Genomic DNA, 20,137 nt, shown 5'->3' on the forward strand with positions numbered 1-20,137 from the left:
AGCTTATGTGGCATTAATTGTGGTATTTTTTTCTGGGCTGTAGTTAGTAGCTGTGATCTAAAATAAATATAGATTGCATTGAACAATTGACTATATACATGCATCTAGGAGACCACCTCTCCCCAGGTATATCAGCTTTCTCCATCAGATCTCACAGAGAAGGCATTCTGCAAGTAGCTAAGAACTTAAATCTGGTGGATCCCAGGATTTGCGCCTTTGCTATGGCCACCTACCATCTGTCCACCTGAATTTAGATTGGCTTCACTCCTTTCGATTTTTAAAAGGCTCTCAAGAGATAGTTATGCTGCCAGACCTAGGGCTCCTGTGGAACTGGACAGGTTGTTTCTATCATTCCATTACTAAAGCAGACATTTTTATCCCCCCTTTGCCCATTGTTAGTATTTTTGTTTTTATATTATTTGTTCTATAGGTTTTTAAAGATTTTTATCGGTATTATATTGAATGTTTTATTTAAGATTGTGCACTACACTATTGTCACCTTTGGCAAATTGGGGTGGGTGGGGGAGAGCTGTATAAAATTGATTAATAAACTAAGTAAATACATAAATGCTGCCTTGCCACTAGAAAACAGCTAACACCTAAGTAACTTGTATTTAACCAGAGGTGTGGGTTTCAGAAGTATCAGGCAAGAAAATTTAAAAGGGAGATAAAATAAGAGAAGGACTAAATAGTCTAGTACCAACGCCTCTCCATTCTATTCTAGATTAGCAAACCATCCATCCTGTGAGAGATTATGGGAAGGCTAAGGAAACTAATACAAGGAAAATTAGACATAGACAACATGAAATAGAGGAGTCCAGCTTATTTAATTAATGGCAACTCATTGATGGCAAGAAACATGGGAAGAAATTATTCAAAAGCATTCTGAGGAACTTCATCATAACAAACTCACTAATAAATAAGGGTTTGAAAATCTATGTTTAGACTTCCCTTCCCAACACTAACAATGAAGATAACTGAAGTCTTTGTAATTCTTCATCCTGGCCAGCTATGTGGAACTGGACATTTTCTTATACAATATTCATATACCACCTTTAACATTACTTTTTGTTCTTTAAACTTTTTCAAGATTTCAAGATTCTGACTCTTCTACTTGCCCTTTAAGTTGTTATTCTTTTTTCATATATTTATTTGTGATAGAGACTGAAAGACATTATTGCTGTCATTAAATGACATAAAGGAAATCAATATGAAAAATTTCCAAATATGAATTGAGAATATTAGAATAGTTAGGAGAAATACATAGGAAGAACTATAGATTGAAAACAGAAAATCTGAGATACTTGTTCAGGCTACATATCTGCAACAAGGAAGAAAAAGAATTTTAATTATCAATCAGAATAGCATAACTTTTAAAACAGTAACAAAATACAAATAAATATTAATAAATAAGCAATAAAATAATACAAAAAGGGTGTGGGAAGTTATAAACTTGATTTACAAGCCCTGTCAAACCTGAGAAAAATGTAAAAGAGCCCTTGCTTAACAATCCTAATTGGAACTGGAATTTCCCAATTCCCAATGAAAGGAACAAAGATGTGACAGAATGACTTACCAAAATAATCAAGCCCACCAGTTATTATTGCTTTCCCATGTTTCATGTTGAGATGAATGATGCAACCCAAAGCCAAGAACAATATCAAGAAACTATGAGCAAACGGGAAAGGTCACATGAAATGTAGTACGTCTTTATACTGCACTGGTGAGCCCACACTTGGAACACTGCATCCAGTTTTGGTCACCACAGTACAAAAAGATGTTGGGACTATAGAAAATGCAGAGAAGAACAACAAAAATAATTAGGGGATTGGAAGCTAAAGCATACAATGAATGAATGCGGGATTTGAGTATGTCTAATTTAATGAAGGGAAGTATTGAGGGTGATATGAAAGCAGTCTTCCTTGTTTGAAGGACTGTCACAGAGAAGAAGGGGTCGATCTATTCTCCAAAACACTTGAGGGCAGAACAAGAAGTAATAGTTGGAAACTTATCAAAGAGATATCCAACCTAGAATTAAGGAGAAGTTTCCTGTCAATGAGAACAATAAATCAGTGGAATGGCTTGCCTCTTAAGGTTGTGGGTGCTTCATCACTGAAGGTTTTTAAGAAGAAAATGGACTGCCAATTGTTGGTAGTATAGTCTCTCTTGCTTGACCAGGGGTTGGACTAGAAGACTGAAAGGTCCCTTTCAACTATGTTATTCTGTTATAGAGGAAAAAGGAATGATATATATATATATTTAATTTGATTTATATGCCGCCCTTCTCCGGAGACTCAGGGCGGCTTACAATGCGTTAAGCAATAGCCTTCATACTTTTGTATATTTATACAAAGTCAGCTTATTGCCCCCACAAACTGGATCCTCATTTCACCTACCTTAGAAAGGATGGAAGGCTGAGTCAACCTTGAGCCTTGGAGAGATTCGAACCAGCAGTAATTGCAGGCAGCTGTGTTAATAACAGGGTGCTTAGACCACTGTACTATCAAGGCTCTTTCAATAAGTATATACCAGATGCACCCAACTAAGTAGAGAAAATAAATGAATTCTTTGCTAATCATCTGAGGAGTGCAGGAAACACACCACTGTAGTAATGGGGGACTTTAGCTACCCTGACATCTACTTTGTAACAAACTCTGCAGTAAATGAGAGATTAAATAGGTTCCTGATGTGCTTAGCTGATAACTAGTACCTGGATAAAGTGGGATCTCCCTATGAAAAGGGAGAACATCAAGATAGAATTTATATTCCCTTTTATAGCTAACACAACAAAGAAAATGCAAGAGGGAAGTTGATTGGACAGGATAAAAGTAACCTCCTTTGCACAGTAAATTAACTACAAAGGTTGTTTGAATTTCACGAAGAGACATACCAGATGGCAGTTTTGCACTAACAAACTTTTTCTTATCAGGAAATAGTATCCAACCATTCTTCTGTAGTTTATCTTTTCAGTTAGGAATTAGAAGCTATCACTCAATCCATACAATGACAAGATAAACAGTTTTCCTACATTTCAGTCTATAGTAGTTTGATAAATCCTCATAAAAGAGAGAAGTAAGTTAAATTAAAATTTAACTAATTTAATTAACAAGTTACAAAATCCATATTATGTGCCCCTCATACATGAATCACTGTTGTCTTCTGATGGGATTATGAATTTCATCATGGCTTTGACCAAGTGAGGCTTTTCATATAAATAAGAAAGGGATGGGCTCTGAACTTACATCATATGTAACATTCTCTGCTAATGGTAAGGACAATTCCAGTCATATTTTACACTGTTGGTCAAGTATACCAAAAGCACAGCCAAAGTTCAAAAGTGCTCATGTTATTTTATGAGGATATCTATTTTACAGAAAGTAATTCACCTGCTATAAAATATGTGTACTGTACTTTTATATTAGGGATACTGGAAAAACACAATTTTGTAAAACATTATAAATTTTAAAATATTTGTGGGGATTTTTTGTAGATAACCAACCAAAAGCCAATCACAGTCCTTGAAATACTTCAAAAGATCCGTCTCCATGTTTCTGTACCACAGTGTGATGTTTTTGGATACTTCAGCATAGAGTCTGAACTTATAATTCTTATCATTCCCGTTGATCAGAATCCTAAGCCTCTTCAGGTAATATATTAATTTTTTTGCATTTAATTTTACTAAACTACTAAATTTACTAAAGTAGATGCTTTTCAGGGATGTGCGTGCCTTTCCCGCAGCTTGGCAGGGGGCCCGTGGCGTTTACGCTCTCTTCTTGGCCCAGCTGTGACTTACGGGTGTTTGGCAGGCATTTGGTGACTGTGGTCTTTGGTGGGCGTGGATGTGTGTCCCAGTTGGCGGCTCTCCTTCCCCGCCCGAATGGCAGCCCCATGCGGCTGGCAACCCAGGGGCTGACAAGCTGACCTGGTCAAGAAGGCTTGCAAACAGAGCCACTAAAAGGCAGAGGGAAGGGAAACCTTTCTTATTGAATTTATAAAAAGATAATTTTGATCTTATTTTCTATTACATGAAAGAAGCACTCTGAAAAGATTAGACGATAATGCCAAAAGTTGCTTATTTTCCATAATGCTCTCCTTTTTATTATTCACTAAATTCAGTATTATGTTTTCCTAGATTGAAGCATGCAATAAAGAAGCAGAAAAGATAGAATCACTGATCAACTCTGACAGTCCTGCTTTAGCATCACATGTACCTCTCTCAGCGCTTATTGCAGCCCAGGTGGAAGTTTCATTCAAGATGTCTTCTTCCCGTAGCCAAGTTATATTAGCAGACTATTTGGTCTTTTGGAACCTTGTGCTAATTTTTTTAGCTATCAATACATAGTAAAAAAAATATTCAAGTAGACTTTAATATTTATTTTGCGAAAGACATTCAAATCTAGTGAAGTAACAATGTCATAGTCTGTGGACTAACTTGTAGGTGCACAAGGATTGCTTCACAGAATTCCAGCTGTGGCATTTTAATTACAAAATTGGATTATTATTTGGCATTAAATTAATTTTTAATATACTGTAAAATAGCAAGTAAACAGTGCTGTACAATATAACCAAGTCCTGAATATTACAATTTTTTTCAGTGATGAAGATAGCATAAAATATCACTGTGGTGCTTCTGTACACACACTCATTTCTTTTAGCCTTGTTCAGTCAGGCTTGTTTGGAAATATCTACTGTAAGGTTTTTGAATGTCCTGGCAAGGGACGTTAAACTGGCTTCAGGCCTCTGTAAATGGAAAAAATTTTTAGTCAGATAGCTTGCTGTTATTGTGGGTCTTGTAATTTCATATGGGTGTGTTCCATTATTTTTTAAAATTATAGTTTTAATGTTTTAACCATGTTTGGTCATTAGATGCCTTAATGCATATAATTTTAGTGGCAAAGCAAGATACAAATTAAATCAGTAAATTATTAAATGCTGTTGGATATTTTAAGCTCACAATATTAACAGGACATATTAAATGAGTGTATATTTACACTCATTAACAGATATAACTCTAGCATATATTTTTCAGTTTTCTTCTGTCACAAGCCTTAAACAGCACCCTAGCACCCAAATGTCAGTATAAGATAGGCAATTTTTTTGGAAGCATTACTTTTTTTATTAACCACATGCTCAGTTGCATTTTTACCATCCCCCTCTCCCGCCTTATGTAATAATTCTAAACCTAGCTTATCCAAAGAAAGTTACTAAGCAGAATTAGAACTGTGATGGAAAAATTAAAAATATAGATGCCAAATAACATATGCTTTCCTTATATTATGAAAGTATATGTTTTTCTCTGTGCTATGCAAGGATACCATAGTGTTTATGTCCATGCCAATTTCTATTTTTTACCCATGCATATAGGTCAAATGATCTATATATAAGAAAGATTAATCCAGGGCATAGTTTTGTGTATGTGAACCATCCACTTTGCATATACCAACAGCTTATTGTAGAAGCAAAGTTGGATTAAAATAATTGTTTTCATTTTCTTTGAAGATGAAATAGGTGTTTGCATACTTATGTATTTTGTGTATAATTTTCACAGTTGAAACATATTTTATAAAGTTAAGAAATTATTTTTATATTACTTTGGAGAAGGGGTGCAAAAGGTACAGCTGGATGTCACATGCACCCCTCAGTGCAATGGAAATAACACTGCCCTGGTTTAGAGGTATATTATTCAGAATATCCATTTTAAAAATTAATTTTTGATGAATATTGCTGCTGCTTCTACTAAATAAATGTACCAAAAATGAATACATTTTCATGTAGAATCCTAGAATCATATTCCTGGAAGTAAATATATAATGAAGAATATAGCCATGAGCCTTGTTCTGCAAAGAATGTGAAGTAAAATTATTCGTGCACAGAAGGATTTGCTGTTGTCCCATTATCAGTCATGTTTTAAACTAGTTTTCTTTGTATTTAAAGTATATAAAAGCTGCAGCTTGAATAATAAATATTGTTTACACCGACTTTCTTTGAAAATGATAGATTAAAATATTTGTGAATGTCACTCAAAATAATGCAGTATTTGTATATTATATTAGATACTTAGGTAAAGATTTTATTCCATTACACTTCTGTTTTATGCAAAGTATGTATTTTAAATCAGAGGACAAAATCCTAGAGGAAAGTTTTTATACAAATCATAAACAGAAGCTCTTCAGGTGCTAAATAGAGATTTACTACATTATAATCTACTGGATTATACTCTTACACTTTTTGTGCACCTGATCTTTTCTAATATTTTGTTATCAGTATTATTAGAAGTCATTTTGAAGTATGTATGGATAGCACCATCTGTGCCAAATTGTTAAATATTAAAAAAAAACCAAAAACTATTTTAGCATTTCTGTTAGCAATAATTTGTGGCTATTATCTTATTTTGATTCTTATAAATAAGAAGTCTTTGCAATGTAATATCAAAGCTTTTATTTTAATAAAATATTTTTATATCTTATGCCTCATTTACAAATGTATAATTTCATAAACATGGTACACTTTTATATTGATGGTTTTGTTCTTTTCCTGAATAATAATCATATGCATCTTTTCCAATATTGTCACACATTCTCAGAGTGCACAGAACTGCAACATAACCATGTTTTTTTTCTGAAATGTCTGAATTTTGGGCAGCTGCAGTGAAGAAAACTCACTGCATGAGATCCCATCAGGATTGAAAATTCTATATATGAAACATGCTGCATTTATAGAACAATATAACTCAGTAAATTAGAAAAACAGTTGGATAATTTGAAATTAGAAATGTTTAAAATTGACAAAATATTCTAAGAGCAACCTTTTTCTTAAAAAAGCATTTAATGGATTCTGTTCTAAGCTTTTGTCTTTACTTATTAACAGTGAATGATAGATAAGCAAGTTTGTCAGGTTACAGAACCAGAAATGTGTTTTTAAAATTCTTAGCTCTTTTGGCCCACCATCTGATTCTGTAACCTGACAAACCTACTTAACTTTGACCCCATCTGGGCTTACTGATACAGTTGAATGAGTCCATGCACTTTTAGTATTTTTTAGTATTACATACTGCAAAATACATTGCTTCTACTTAATATTTAGAAAAAATAAATTTGATATTTTTCAGTTTCTCATCAGATTTAATTCACAGTACAGCATAAGACTTCACAAATTATACTTTCATTTGTGTGCCATTTCTTTTTTCCATAGGGCTTAAAGAAAATCTTAGTTCAGATTTTGATTGGATAATTTCTTTTCAAAAAAGATCTAATGTTCCATAACAATTTCATATTTAATCTGGTTAATTTGCCATTTTTAAATATATGTTCAAAGTTTTAATTTAACACTTTTAAGTAACATAATTCATTTCAAAGTACTTTTTAAAATAAAATCCTGCCAATGGCTGATATCACAGCAGCTAGGATTGTTTATGCTTCATTATATTAATTAAGCTCTGCTGGGTGTATTCTGGAGCATTTGTAAAGAAATTATTGTTGTTTTCCAAAGTGATTGATGACTTCTTTCCAAAATTAATTTCAAATTCCCCTGGTCCCATTTGATCTGGAGATAGACTTGTATCATCTGTGGATGCTTCTGTTATTTCACCATTGCTTAGTAATCCTATAGATTCTTCTTCTAAAATTATTTTCTTATTTCTTTGTTGTTTGATTGGACTTAATTTATTTCTTTGTTCTTGAATTTCTGTATCACTTGCAATGTTGGCAAATACTTGCAATCTCCTTTTAAGATGAGATTCTGCTTCTTTTATGTATTGAACTGCTATTGTTTTTTTGCAGCAATTGATTATGATCCTGTAAGAATTATATAGAAAAAAGTTAGAATTATAAATGAAAATTGATGAACTATTCATATAAAGCCAGGCCATATAATTTGATTTGAAATTAGATAGAAAGATAAAAACAGTGTACTGAAATATAGCATGGAACCTGATACCACTTAATATTTGCAAAATTGTAGTTTGGCATTGATTGTGTAAACCCTGTTCTATTTATTTATTGGATGAATGGATGTTTGGATGGATTGATTGATTAGTTGATTAATGTGCCAACCATCTTGTTCGGAGGCAACTCTGAGCAGCTTAAAAACATTAAGACCAGAAGACTTAAGAAGATAAAATAGAAATAATAATAATTATATGTTTAAAGTCTCGTATGCCATACTTTTTTCCCTATGGCTTTATTCCAATTTTATGGAAAACCAACAACGATTATTATTGTGGCGGGGGGGGAATGACTGGGGCTTTAGGAATAATAGAATTGGAAGGGACCTTGGAAATCTCCTAGTTCAAACCCTTGCTCATGCAGGTGACCCTATACCATTTCAGGCAGGTGGCTGTCCCGTCTTCTTTTAAAAGCTTCCAGTGATGGAGCACCCACACCCAGACCTTCTGAAGGAAAGGAAGCCATTTCACTGGTTGATTGTTCTCGCTGACAGGAAATTTCTCTTTAGTTCTAGATTGCTTCTTTCCTTAATTAGTTTCCATTCATTTTTTTTGGTCTTGCCTTCTGATGCTTTGGAAAATAGATTTCCCTCTTTGTGGCAGCCCCTCAAATATTGGAACACTGCTATCATGTTGCCTCTAGTCCTTCTTTGCACTAGAACAGATATATCCAATTCCTGCGATCGTTCTTCATATGTCTTAGCCTCCAGCTAAGACATCTCTAATGATCTTTGTTGCCCTTTTCTGCACTCTTTCCAGAGACTCAACATTTTTTTATAATATGTTTACCAAAACTGGATACAGTATTCTAAGTGTGGTCTTATTAAGACTTTATAAAGCAATACTAGTACTTTACATGGTCTTGATTCTATCCCTCTGTTAATGCAACTTAAGATTTCATTGTCCTTTTTGGCTGTTACCATGTAGATGTTACCACACACTAGTGGCTCATATTTAACTTCCATTAGCATTCCAAGATCCTTCTCACAGTTACTGCTATTGAGCCAGGTTTCACCTAGCCTGTACCTGTACATTTGGTTTTCTTGTCTAAGTGTAAAACCTACATTGAATTTCATTTTGGGCCCCGTGTTCAAGTTTGTCAAGATCCATCTGGATTTTGAGCCTATCTTCTGGGATGTTGGCGATTCCTGCCAGTGTAGTGTAATCTACAGATTTGATGAGTTCCCCTTTTATTCCTTTATCTAAATCATTTATGAAAATGTTGAAGAATACTGGTCCTAAAATGCCAATACCCCACCTTTTACTTCCCTCCGTGTAGATGTAGTTCCACTAAGAAATACATGTTGAGTATGGTTTATCAACAAGGTACAAATCGATCTGGTGATGATGCTGTCTATCCCACATTTTTTAGTTTACCAATATAAGTGATATTTTGCCTATACGACATTGATTTTTTTAATCTGGTCTGCCTTGTATTGGGGATACTATTTCTATGGAAGTGGCAGGAGGTTCTGTTTTGTCTTTAATAGTATTTTCTGTCTCTGTTTTATATGTATGTGTATCAGTGGTGGGTTGCCCCCAGTTTGGACCGGTTTGCAAGAACTGGTGGTAAAACTGGCGGGAGGCTCCACCCACTGATCCGGACGTCATCATAGTGATCTGCGCATGCGCAGAAGAGCGCATGTGCGAGCACGATGTGAACCGGTAGTAAAGGTAAGTAGAATACACCCCTGATGTGTATGAATGTATGTACATATGAAACAGGATGAAATAAGCCAAAATAAATACAGAAAATAGATAAACCATCTATATGGTTCTTTTCAAACTGAACCACAAGCCAGCCAACCACCTTTTAGTTTAATGTGTTACATAAAACTGTCAGCCAAGAAAATTGAATCGATGATGAAATTAACTATAGGTAACGCTTTGGTATAAATATTGCTATATAGCCAATTTATGAATAACGGTACTGAATGCAATTGTATAGAGATTCAGCTATCCAAAGAGAAGTTTCTAAGCAGCAGTCAAACAATTCAGTCAAAAAGGGTTTTTGCACTTGCATAGAACTACTTTTCTTGGGTTAGCTGGGCTTTTCTGTTTTTATTTTTACCATTTGTATTCATACAGCATGGCAAAACTCATGGGTAAAACACGGATATATAGTCATAGAGGTAATGATCAGTATTAAGCTGGATGCCTATTTTTTATTTTTAATTATCAGATTCATCAGGATTACAAGCTTTCATTTGTACTCCTTATATGAAGAGGAGTTAGAATTATTATTGTGTATCACATTTGCGTCCCAAAATATTTCCAGAATGCAGAGCAGGTATATATGTTTTTTATTTGATACCCTGGGCTTGATAAAATTTGATGGAATCTGTGAGGTATTAGGAGTACATAAAGTAGGCAATTTGCACCACAAAGATGACACTGCCTACTTCCAACTAATCCTATCAATTCCAGCCAAAAAGCACTGCAGCCACTACATGGCAACTAGAAAAAAAGTAACTTACAGCAATTTTGCTATAACTTGCTATCGTTGCAGCATCCCCATGGTCACATGATCAAAATTTAGATGCTTGGCAACTGACTCATATTAAGACAGTTGCATTTTCCCTGGATCATGTGATCACATTTTGCAACTTCTGTCAAGCAGTCAGTGGGAAAGCCAGATTCACTTAACAACCATGTTATCAATTGAGCAACTGGAATGACTCACTTAATAACTGCTTGCAAGAAAAGTCATAAAATGAGGCAAAATTTCACTTAACAAATGTCTTGCTTAACAACAGAAACTTTGGTTGTTAAGTAAGGACTATCTGTAATAGGAAACTTTCTATCACTCAGCTTGCTACATAAATGTTCTTAAATTGTGGATGATGAAATGGTATAAAATTCTAGACGTGGGAATTAAATAGAAAATTACTATCTGCTTTTACATAGTTTCATGGATTGCATTTACTGAATTCAATTTACCAAATTCAGTTCAATAAAACTGGCTTTCTTTAGCTGCTGAAACAATGCAGAGGTTATACTGATAACATTTAAGATGTTTATCAACATTCAAAATAGAATAAGTTTCTTACATCCAAATTGTCCCAAGAAAAATACTAGTTGCTGTGGAAGATATTAAAAAGGCCATCCACATTGGTACAATTTCTGAAAAACAGAAACAAAAAACATAATAATTTTTTAGTAAATTATTCCCCTAAAGTCTATTTGTTCTACAGTGTTTCTTCATTATATTAATTGTTCTCTCAAATCCCTTCTTATCATCTGTTTATTTTCCAATCAACCAAGTTTCCCATGGGAAATTTTCTAACAATTACTTTCAAAGATTTCATCTAGTGTTTTATAAAATTTTAAGCATCACAAAGGAATATTCTTTCAAGTCCATCTAGCCCTTAAACGTCCAAAATTGACATTTTGTTCCCTTTTGCTGTATTCCAAAAATTAAAGCTTCTTTTGTTAATCTTTGCATTTATTCAGAGCTTCTTTCATCTATGATAGAAATAAAATCTCCCGATATAGTACAACCAGTGGTGGGATTCAATTTTTTTAACAACAGGTTCTGTGGGCGTGGCTTAGTTGGGGGTGTGTGGCTTGGCAATCATGTGACTGGGTGGGTGTGGCTAGCTGGTCACGTGACTGTGTAGGCGTGGCTAGCTTGTCATGTGACTGGGTGGGCGTGGTTATGTGCATAGGGACTACTCAGAGGGCTGAAAAAAGTGATTTCTGACAGGTCCTCGCACTTTTGATCAGTCTTCACACTTATGACTGGTCATCATTTATGCCCATTCTAGCATTCTTAACAACCATGTCACTCATTTCACAACTGCTTCTCTTCACCATGGTGACAAGATAGGGCAAAACCGTAAAATGTGAGGACAGTCGTAAGTTTGAGGACTGGTCAAAAGTGCAAGGACCAGTCAGAAATAACTTTTTCAGCCCTCTGAGTAGTCCATATGCATAAAAGGATACAGCAATAGAGAGGGATGAAGGAAGGGAAGGGAAATTAGAGTAGGAGGGAGGGTAAGAGAGGGAGGAAGAGAGGAGGAGAAGGAGAAAGGAAGAGGAAGTAGGGAGAAGAAGAGGGGGAGGAAGAGAAAGTAAGAAGGAAAGAAAAGAGAGGTGGTAGGTTTGAGGAGAAAGATTGCTGTACAATAAAAAAGATGAAAGGGAAGAAAGCCAACCCCAAACAAATATAAAGATATTAAGATAAAGAATGAATTGTTAAACTTTAAAGAATAAAAGAGAACAAATATGAATAAATAACAATAATTAGAAACACACATACAAACATACAATGTATTTTCTTTGAACAGAGTATTTGGCCGGTTCACAAATTTAAACAGTGTTTAGTCATTTCAATTAAATTTACAAGTTCTATATTTCTTTTTGCCATATTTATTCCTCATCTATTTTTGTAAAAAACCAATATCCTCATCCTCATCTTTAATCTTAATCAAATTCAATTTTTCCATTCTATTCTATATTATACCCCTTCCCATTGTCATATATTTTTATATCCATCCTCACATTGGTTAATTATGTAATATTAGTTGTTTAATACAAATTCAACATTTTAATATAAATCAATTAGTTATATAACTACCTTTTTTGTATATTAATCAATATGAACATGAATATTCCAATTATTTCCATGCAATCCAATTTCTTACAAATCAATTAATTATATTTACCAATAATAATAAACCAAATAATTTCCTCTATATATTCCTCCAAACCACAACTTAACCATTTCTGCTTTCAGAAATATACAATTAATAGTATCTCAATTATTACAATTCCCTAGTTAAATAGAGCTTTTTTTCTTTTGTGTTTTAAAATCTTGAACTCTCCTCTTTTTCCCTAAATTTCCCATTGTTTGCACCTACCTTTTTTGGTGAGGAAAAAGAAAAGAAATCTGCCTCTGCCTAATTTTCCAACGTTGCAGCAACAGCAAAGCAGTTTCAGTTTTGTTTTTCAGCATAGCTAGGAGAAAAAAAATCTGCTCGAGCAAGCAACAGAGCCCTGAGCAAAACAGCTGAGAGCAAATCAGCTGAGAGTGGGAGCCGATCTAAGCAAGGGCTAATTAGCCTATGCTGAAGCTCCGCGGGCTAATAAAATTACAAAAAAACACCGAACCATTTGTTAAATTGCTGGCTCGCCCGCCCCTCGCCCAGCACTATTTATTGGCAATAAATAGTGGTGCGGAGGGGCGGGGCAAGCCAGCAATTTAACAAACGGTTCAGCTCCTAGAACTGGCAGAATCCCACCACTGGCTATAGGGCGGCCCTTTGAAGCCCCGCGGCAAGAATTTGAACAGTTTTTTTTCCTCTAGCCATCAGCTGGGACTCCGGAGGCAGCAATAGATTGGGAGTGGGCGGGGTAAGCGAACAGCCGGCGATCCAACAGAGCAGAGAGTGAGGGTGAGTGAAGGTGTGGGGGGGGGTGAGAGAGGGCTTTGGTGACCCCTGTGAAATGGCCGTTCGACCCCCAGGTTGAGAACCGCTAGTTTAATGCTCTGGAAGTTTTTCTCTCCCAGGCAAGAAGCAGCAGGGGACAGAAGCAGCAGCCACTGACTTGCAGACCACATGGAGCCATTCAAGTGTTCTCCGGCAAGCTGCTTTCTCCATCCTGCACTCTTGCGTCCGGAGCCGGTGGGGAACCACGTGGCAGCCCACGTGGATCCCAGGCAGCGGAACTCAGGCTAGGGAAGGGGTGGGCAATTGTAGCTCTTTTACAACCTGTGGCCTTCAACTCCCAGAATTCCTGAGACAGCCAAGCTGTCTCAGGAATTCTGGAAGTTGAAGTCCACAGTTGTAAAAGAGCCACAATTGCTTACCCCTGGCTAGGGTAGGCTGGCGCCGCGTGGGTGGGAGGCGGGACGGGGCGAGGGGCAGGCGAGCCAGCAATTTAACAAACGGTTCGGTGTGCTGCGGGACCAATAAATTACAAAAAAACACTGAACTGTTTGTTAAATTGCTGGCTCGCTCGCCCCATTTATTGGCAATAAATAGTAGTGCGGAGGAGTGGGGCAAGGGGCGGGGCGAGCCAGCAATTTAACAAAGGGTTCGGCCAAACCCCCTAGAACTGGCAGAATCCCACCACTGAGTACAACGTGCCATTCAGAAACTTAACTCCAAAGAAATCAGTAATAAGCAACTTCCTAAAGTAATTAAGAGATGAAGTAGGTGAATTTGAAACGTGCCAAAAGTGACTTAGGCAAGATGGATATTCCTAAGGCCCCCAGTCCTTTCAAATCTACTGGAGAATGCCATTTTGCAATTTCTACTGGAGAACACCATTTTGCAATTTCTTCACAAAGGGAATCTGTATGGAGTCAAACGTGTCAATTATCCAGAAGGCAGTTCTGAGGAGTCAATCCTTTCACTGACTTCTATTTTAGTCATGTTTGTTGGTTGTTCAAAAAGCAGAATTGTGCTCAGCTTACCATACTGCTCTAGAACTCAGTGCACTTTGTCTTTTTAGGCTGCTGTGCCCTGATTAGGCCCTAGATTTCTAATATTTTGTCAAGCTATTGGCACAAATATATATAAATGTATGCATAATAAATTTCATCAATATTATTCACATACTCAGCAAGAAACTGAAGCTATAACTACATTTTATACAGAATCTATCAGTAGAAAGCTCCAGTGTTTAAAACATGGAGCTTTTCTAATTTGTATAGCAGCTCCAATCTGAGCTTGGAATAATAAAGTACTTTGACTTGGTCAGTACTTATACGGGAGACACGAGGAAATTCTAGGGCTGTAAACTATGCTTGTGACCTGACCACAAATCCCTGATGCTTGTGAGATGACCCTCACATGGCACGACCAGTCAGTCTTATGACCAGCCAGCATGATGTCACTACCAGATGTCCTTCACATGCTGTGACCAGTCAGTCGTGGCCAACTGACTGCGTAAGAACTATAAAAGCAGAAGAGAACTGAAACAAGATACTTCAACTTAACTTCTGATGATGATGTTACCTAGTCTGGTGATGAAATGTTTGGAAACTAAACAACAAGCTCAGAGAAAAAACTACTACCAACATATACTACCCATGCTACAAGTATTTTCCACCATTTCTTATATTTTATGTTTCTAGACTGCTGATCTCCCTCAAGGAAAATTAGCAAATGCCTGGAAAGATTCGATATTATGCTAGTGATGATGCATAAAAAGTAAGAAAAACAACTTACATGAAAATCAAAGCTGAATTAAGTATTTGGTTAAAAAATCTGTAATGAGTTCCAATATGCTGCACAATTGTTTGAATACTTCCAATATAATTCACCAATAAAGAGAAGTTGAATCCATACACATTGTATTCGGTAACTTACTATGACATTTTTTTTCTGTGACTGCACCTTTTCCATCACTGCTTTGGTGTTTTGGACAATTTACACAAGCTACCTGGCCGTATTTTCCATTATAGGATCCAGCGGGACACAAAATACAATTTGTTCCATATTTTGCACTGAATCTACCTGGTGGACATGTCACTGTTCCATTAAAAACAAAAGCAAAATTATATAATATATAACAAATTATATACAATATAGCAATTTATATACCTGCCTTCCATTGATGACATGTATACTGCATGAGCCAGAAAGAGGGCTATGAAAGTATCTACAGACCCCTCACATTCTGAATATAAACTGTTTAAACTTCTTCCCTAAAGATGATGTTATAGGGCAGTGATGGCTAACTTTTTGCCATCGCATGCCGGGAGCGGGGGAGGTTCGCGTGTGTGCGTGCCCACACCCATTCTATGCGCTCCGCCTTGTGCCTCTCTAGGAGTCTCTGGAGGCTGGGGACAGCAAAAAAGTCACTTCCTGTCCCACCGGGAGTTGGGAAATGGACCCTTTCAGGCCTCCAGAGGGCCTCCGAGGGAGTGGGAAGGGCTATTTTTGCCCTCCCCAGATACACAGAGAGGATCTGGAGCCAGGTGAGAAAAAAAAAGGGTCTTCCCCACCCCCACCCCACCCAGGCCCTCCGGAGGCAGGAAACTGTTTCCCTACTTTTGGTGGGCCCACAAGGCCTGAAAATTAGTTGGCAGCGCGCACATGCATGCCAGAGCTGAGCTGGTGTGCCCGCCGATATGGCTACGCATGCCACCTGTGGCACATGTGCCATAGGTTCTCAATCACGGTTATAGGGCATTGCACACCAAAACAACTAGACACAGAGACAGTTGCCCCCCCCATGCCATTACTCTGCTAAACAACTAATTAAAAAAAATGTTTTATGCCCTAGGATATCAAACTATGTAGCAGGACTGCAGGACTATTACTCTTACTATTACCCCTATCATCATTCCTATTACCTATTCCTTTAGCATCTTATGATTACCGGTATCACTTTATTGTTTGTATTTTATGATTATGTTGATTGCTTTTATTTAGTATCTTATGACTATCACTAAGTATTGTATCTTATGATTTATGATGGTTGTATTAGAATAGAATAGAATAGAATAGAATAGAATAGAATAGAATAGAATAGAATAGAATAGAATAGAATAGAATAGAATAGAATAGAATTCTTTATTGGTCAAGTGTGATTGGACACAGAAAGAATTTGTCTTGGTGCATATGCTCTCGGTGTACATAAAAGAAAAGATAACATTAAGAATCATAAGGTACAACTCTTAATGATAGTCATAGGGTACAAATAAGCAATCAAATCATATTAGGAAACAGTCAATAAATTGTAAGGATACCAGCAACAAGGAAACAGTCATACAGTCATAAGTGGGAGGAGATGGGTGATAGGAACAATGACAAGATTAATAGTAGTGCAGACTTAGTAAATAGTTTGACAATGTTGAGGGAATTATTTGTTTAGCAGAGTGATGGCGTTCGGGAAAAAACTGTTCTTGTGTCTAGTTATTCTGCTGTGCAGTGCTCTCTAGCATTGAAACAATTTATGTCCAGGGTGTGAGGGATCTGTAAATATTTCACAGCCCTCTTTTTGACTAGTGCAGTATACAGATCCTCAATAGAAGGCAGGTTGGTAGCAATTGTTTTTTCTGCAGTTCTAATTATCCTGTGAAGTCTGTATCTGTCTTGTTGGGTTGCAGAACCAAACTAGACAGTTATAAAGGTGCAATTATAACCACGATTTATCATGTAGCTTGCAGGGGTGGGTTTCAAAACCCGTCGCTACTGGTTCGCTCATGAGCGCATGCTCACATGCACACGCAATGCTTCGGCGCAGAAGTGTTTGGGCGGATGAGCGGAGCCTCCCGACACCAGCACCAGTTCACCCAATCCAGGGCGAACTGATAGCAACCCACCACTGGTTGCTTGTATGTATACTGAGCATTTATGTACCAGAGACAAATTCCTCATGTGTCCAATCACACTTGGCTAATAATTCTATTCTATTCTATTCTATTCTATTCTATTCTATTCTATTCTATTCTATTCTATTCTATTCTATTCTATTCCATTCCATTCCATTCCACTCCACTCCACTCCACTCCACTCCACTCCACTCCACTCCATCAAATGGCCATAAATGTGGATCGGTTGCTGAGCATTCAAAATGTGGTCATAAGACTGGTGGGAGGTGACATCAAAACATTGAAACCAGGTTGTCAATTGCATTTGAGGGTCTGTTGTAATTTTGAACAGTGACTAAGTTGGTTATTAGTCAAGGAATAATTGTATCAATCTCATTATATTGGAAATACATGATATGAGTTTGCCTCAATATCACTATAATTTTGGTTTAATATTCATAACTTGTTAATATAGCACATCAATCAAAGATGTGAATGTATTTTGATTTGATCAAAATATGCTTGTTTTCTGCTCACGAACTAGCTTTAATGAAAGGATTAATAAAAACTGTAAACACATTAATTTATTGTCTAGTTAATGATGTGTTTACAAATGAAGTTAAATGATTTTCTCTATATACAATATGTTTTTGTTGTTTTTTGTTGCTTTTTTATATATTAAAGAAATATTTTTTAAAAAATAGCAGGCATAGGGATCTGCAAAACAAAGCAAAGCAAAACAAAAAACAAAAAAACCCAGGCAAATGATAAGACATGACAGGGAACATTGAAGTGCTTTGGGGTGCAATTTCAAAGGCTAAAGATTATACTGAGATGCTGTAACACAACTTGTCACTCCTTGTAATTTATATCAGCACTATGCAGCTAGATTTTCTTGCCAAACTTTTTGCTCTCTTCCTAGCCTTTGTTCAAACAGTGTATTTGAAGTCCCAGATGCAAAATGCAACTACCAGACATTAACTACAGATGTGAGGTTGTTAATTTGCCATTAACAAGTTATCTTTTTCCTTCCCTGTCCTTCTTTTATACTTCTCTCTCTATAATTCTACTCTAAACCCTGGAAACTCACCACAGCATCCAGGACATATTGTATTGTTGTTCATGGTACTTGTGTTTTTCCCAAATCCTGGTTTGCAATGATCTATTTTAACACCAGACAGAGTACCAGGAACATAACTTAAAAGATCACCAGGAAAAGAATCTGTGTTTAGCACTTCAAAGAATTGCTTGATTTTGACGTATGCCTACAATTTAAAAAGATGATAGCATTAATATTTGATTGTCAATTGGCTCCCAAAATGGATTATATATAGAACTCTTTCTGCTAGCTAACATCATAAATCGTAGTTTCCATACAAACAAAAATTAGTCATGTGCAAACTGCATTCTGGCCATTAACTGGTTGCAATATCCTCAGAATATATTAGGTTTTCTTGGTGTGTGTGGGGGGGGAGGGGGGAGGGGGAGACAGGCTTATCCAGCCATTCTAGAAAATTATGAACCGTCAATGAAACAAAAGTTCTAGTATAGAAAGTGGTTTATAAATTTGTAAACAATGTTGCACTAAAAGTTGATGAGATCTGTAGGTAGCAAAGTCTGATAGGTGTAGCATAGCTTAATATTGAGAAAAATGTATTGATGTTGTGGATTTACATGATTATCTTTTTTTTTTTGGACAGGGTCATGTCTTGAAGCATACTATTTTCAAATATGATAGTTTTTAAATCTTTTAGAATAATTCTACATTACCTTTCTGATGCTGCTTTTGGAATGTTCACAATGAGAATTTTGACAAAAATCTCCTGTACCTAGTACAAGAGGAAATACTGCAAAAAATGAAAAAGAGAGAATATTTTATGTTTTAATTTTTGCAGATGATTTTGGATCACATCTTAATGTAATAATTTCATATATCAGAATACGGTAATGTTACCACAGATAAAATCAGCCTGCAGTACCAGGTCATTATCAGGTGGCAATGGTGATCTATGAAAATATACACTTAAAAGTTAGTTACTCAGGTATTGTTTTTTAAAATTATTGATTAACAACAAAAACCAGTACACAATTTAAATCTATTAAGGATTTAGTTCTATATCTATTTTAGAGATAAGATTTTTTTTAAAAAACTACCTCTTCCTTGCATATAAAAATAAGAGTTAGGATTTAATCAATGTTTTCCTTCTAGCCAACACAGCTGTGCAGTTGGAGAACCCAATGCAATAGCAGTTTTTGGGAGGGCTATGAGGAATAGAGAAATGGGGAGTTACCAAGGAGAAAGAGAATTTTGGTAGTGGCAAAAGCTCATAGTTTTGCACTCTCAGGATATAGTATGTTCCCTGAACCATAAACAAAGGTGCTATTTTTAGATACAGTTATTCCTTGATTTATGATGGCAATTGGGACCAGAATTTCCATCACTAACTAATGTGGTTGTACAGCGTGACAGCATCACTTAGGGATGGCAAGCCCTGTAGTCCTGGTTGCTGTTGTTAATCAAATCTCACAACTGTTAGGTGAGGCAACTTCTTGTCAGTTTACCACAAAAGGTTGTATGAGCGTGCAAGGGAGGATCAGGGTGTTATGGCCTGCTAGTGGCCAACAGAGCTGGCAGCAGATTCGGACAGTGAGGAGGTTGGGGAGATACATGGGCCAGTCCTGGAGGGCTGGGGAAGGCTCTGACCAGTGCTCTGCATCGGAGGCAGAGAGGGGGCCAGGACCATATGACAGGTATCAGCTGCCTTCGGAGTCAGACATCAGTGAGGCAGACGAACAGCTGGAGCCTGTTTCCAGTGTGCACATGCACAGAGTTGCCAGACGAAGGGAACAGCTAAGGAACAAGGGTCGACTTGAGAGTAAGGCCACAGGTAGACGATGAAGAGTCCTTCCCATAGGGAATAAAAGAG

The 20,137-nt window shown here is 36.5% G+C and overlaps 2 protein-coding genes across 4 annotated transcripts in view; one reads left to right on the forward strand and one right to left on the reverse strand.

Moving 5' to 3' along the window:
- The window catches only part of RECK (reversion inducing cysteine rich protein with kazal motifs), a 106,781-nt gene extending 100,315 nt beyond the window's left edge, over positions 1–6,466 (forward strand). The window contains exons 20-21 of the mRNA XM_034416556.2: positions 3,491–3,646; positions 4,133–6,466. Coding sequence (XP_034272447.2) covers positions 3,491–3,646; positions 4,133–4,342 — 366 coding nt within the window. The 3' untranslated portion in view covers positions 4,343–6,466. The remainder of the gene's footprint in view (positions 1–3,490; positions 3,647–4,132) is intronic.
- A 634-nt stretch (positions 6,467–7,100) lies between these two features.
- LOC117664922 (zona pellucida-binding protein 1-like) overlaps positions 7,101–20,137 on the reverse strand; it is a 68,009-nt gene continuing 54,972 nt past the window's right edge. For all 3 annotated transcript variants that reach the window (XM_060691779.2, XM_087894037.1, XM_087894038.1), the window contains 5 exons: positions 18,981–19,057; positions 18,301–18,475; positions 15,262–15,423; positions 10,993–11,065; positions 7,101–7,793 (listed from right to left, as the gene is read on the reverse strand). In XM_060691779.2, coding sequence (XP_060547762.2) covers positions 7,400–7,793; positions 10,993–11,065; positions 15,262–15,423; positions 18,301–18,475; positions 18,981–19,057 — 881 coding nt within the window. In that variant the 3' untranslated portion in view covers positions 7,101–7,399. The remainder of the gene's footprint in view (positions 7,794–10,992; positions 11,066–15,261; positions 15,424–18,300; positions 18,476–18,980; positions 19,058–20,137) is intronic.

Source organism: Pantherophis guttatus, chromosome 4 (genome assembly GCF_059756535.1).
Source record: "Pantherophis guttatus breed Tessera chromosome 4, ASM5975653v1, whole genome shotgun sequence".
NCBI classification, from domain to species: Eukaryota; Metazoa; Chordata; class Lepidosauria; order Squamata; family Colubridae; genus Pantherophis; species Pantherophis guttatus.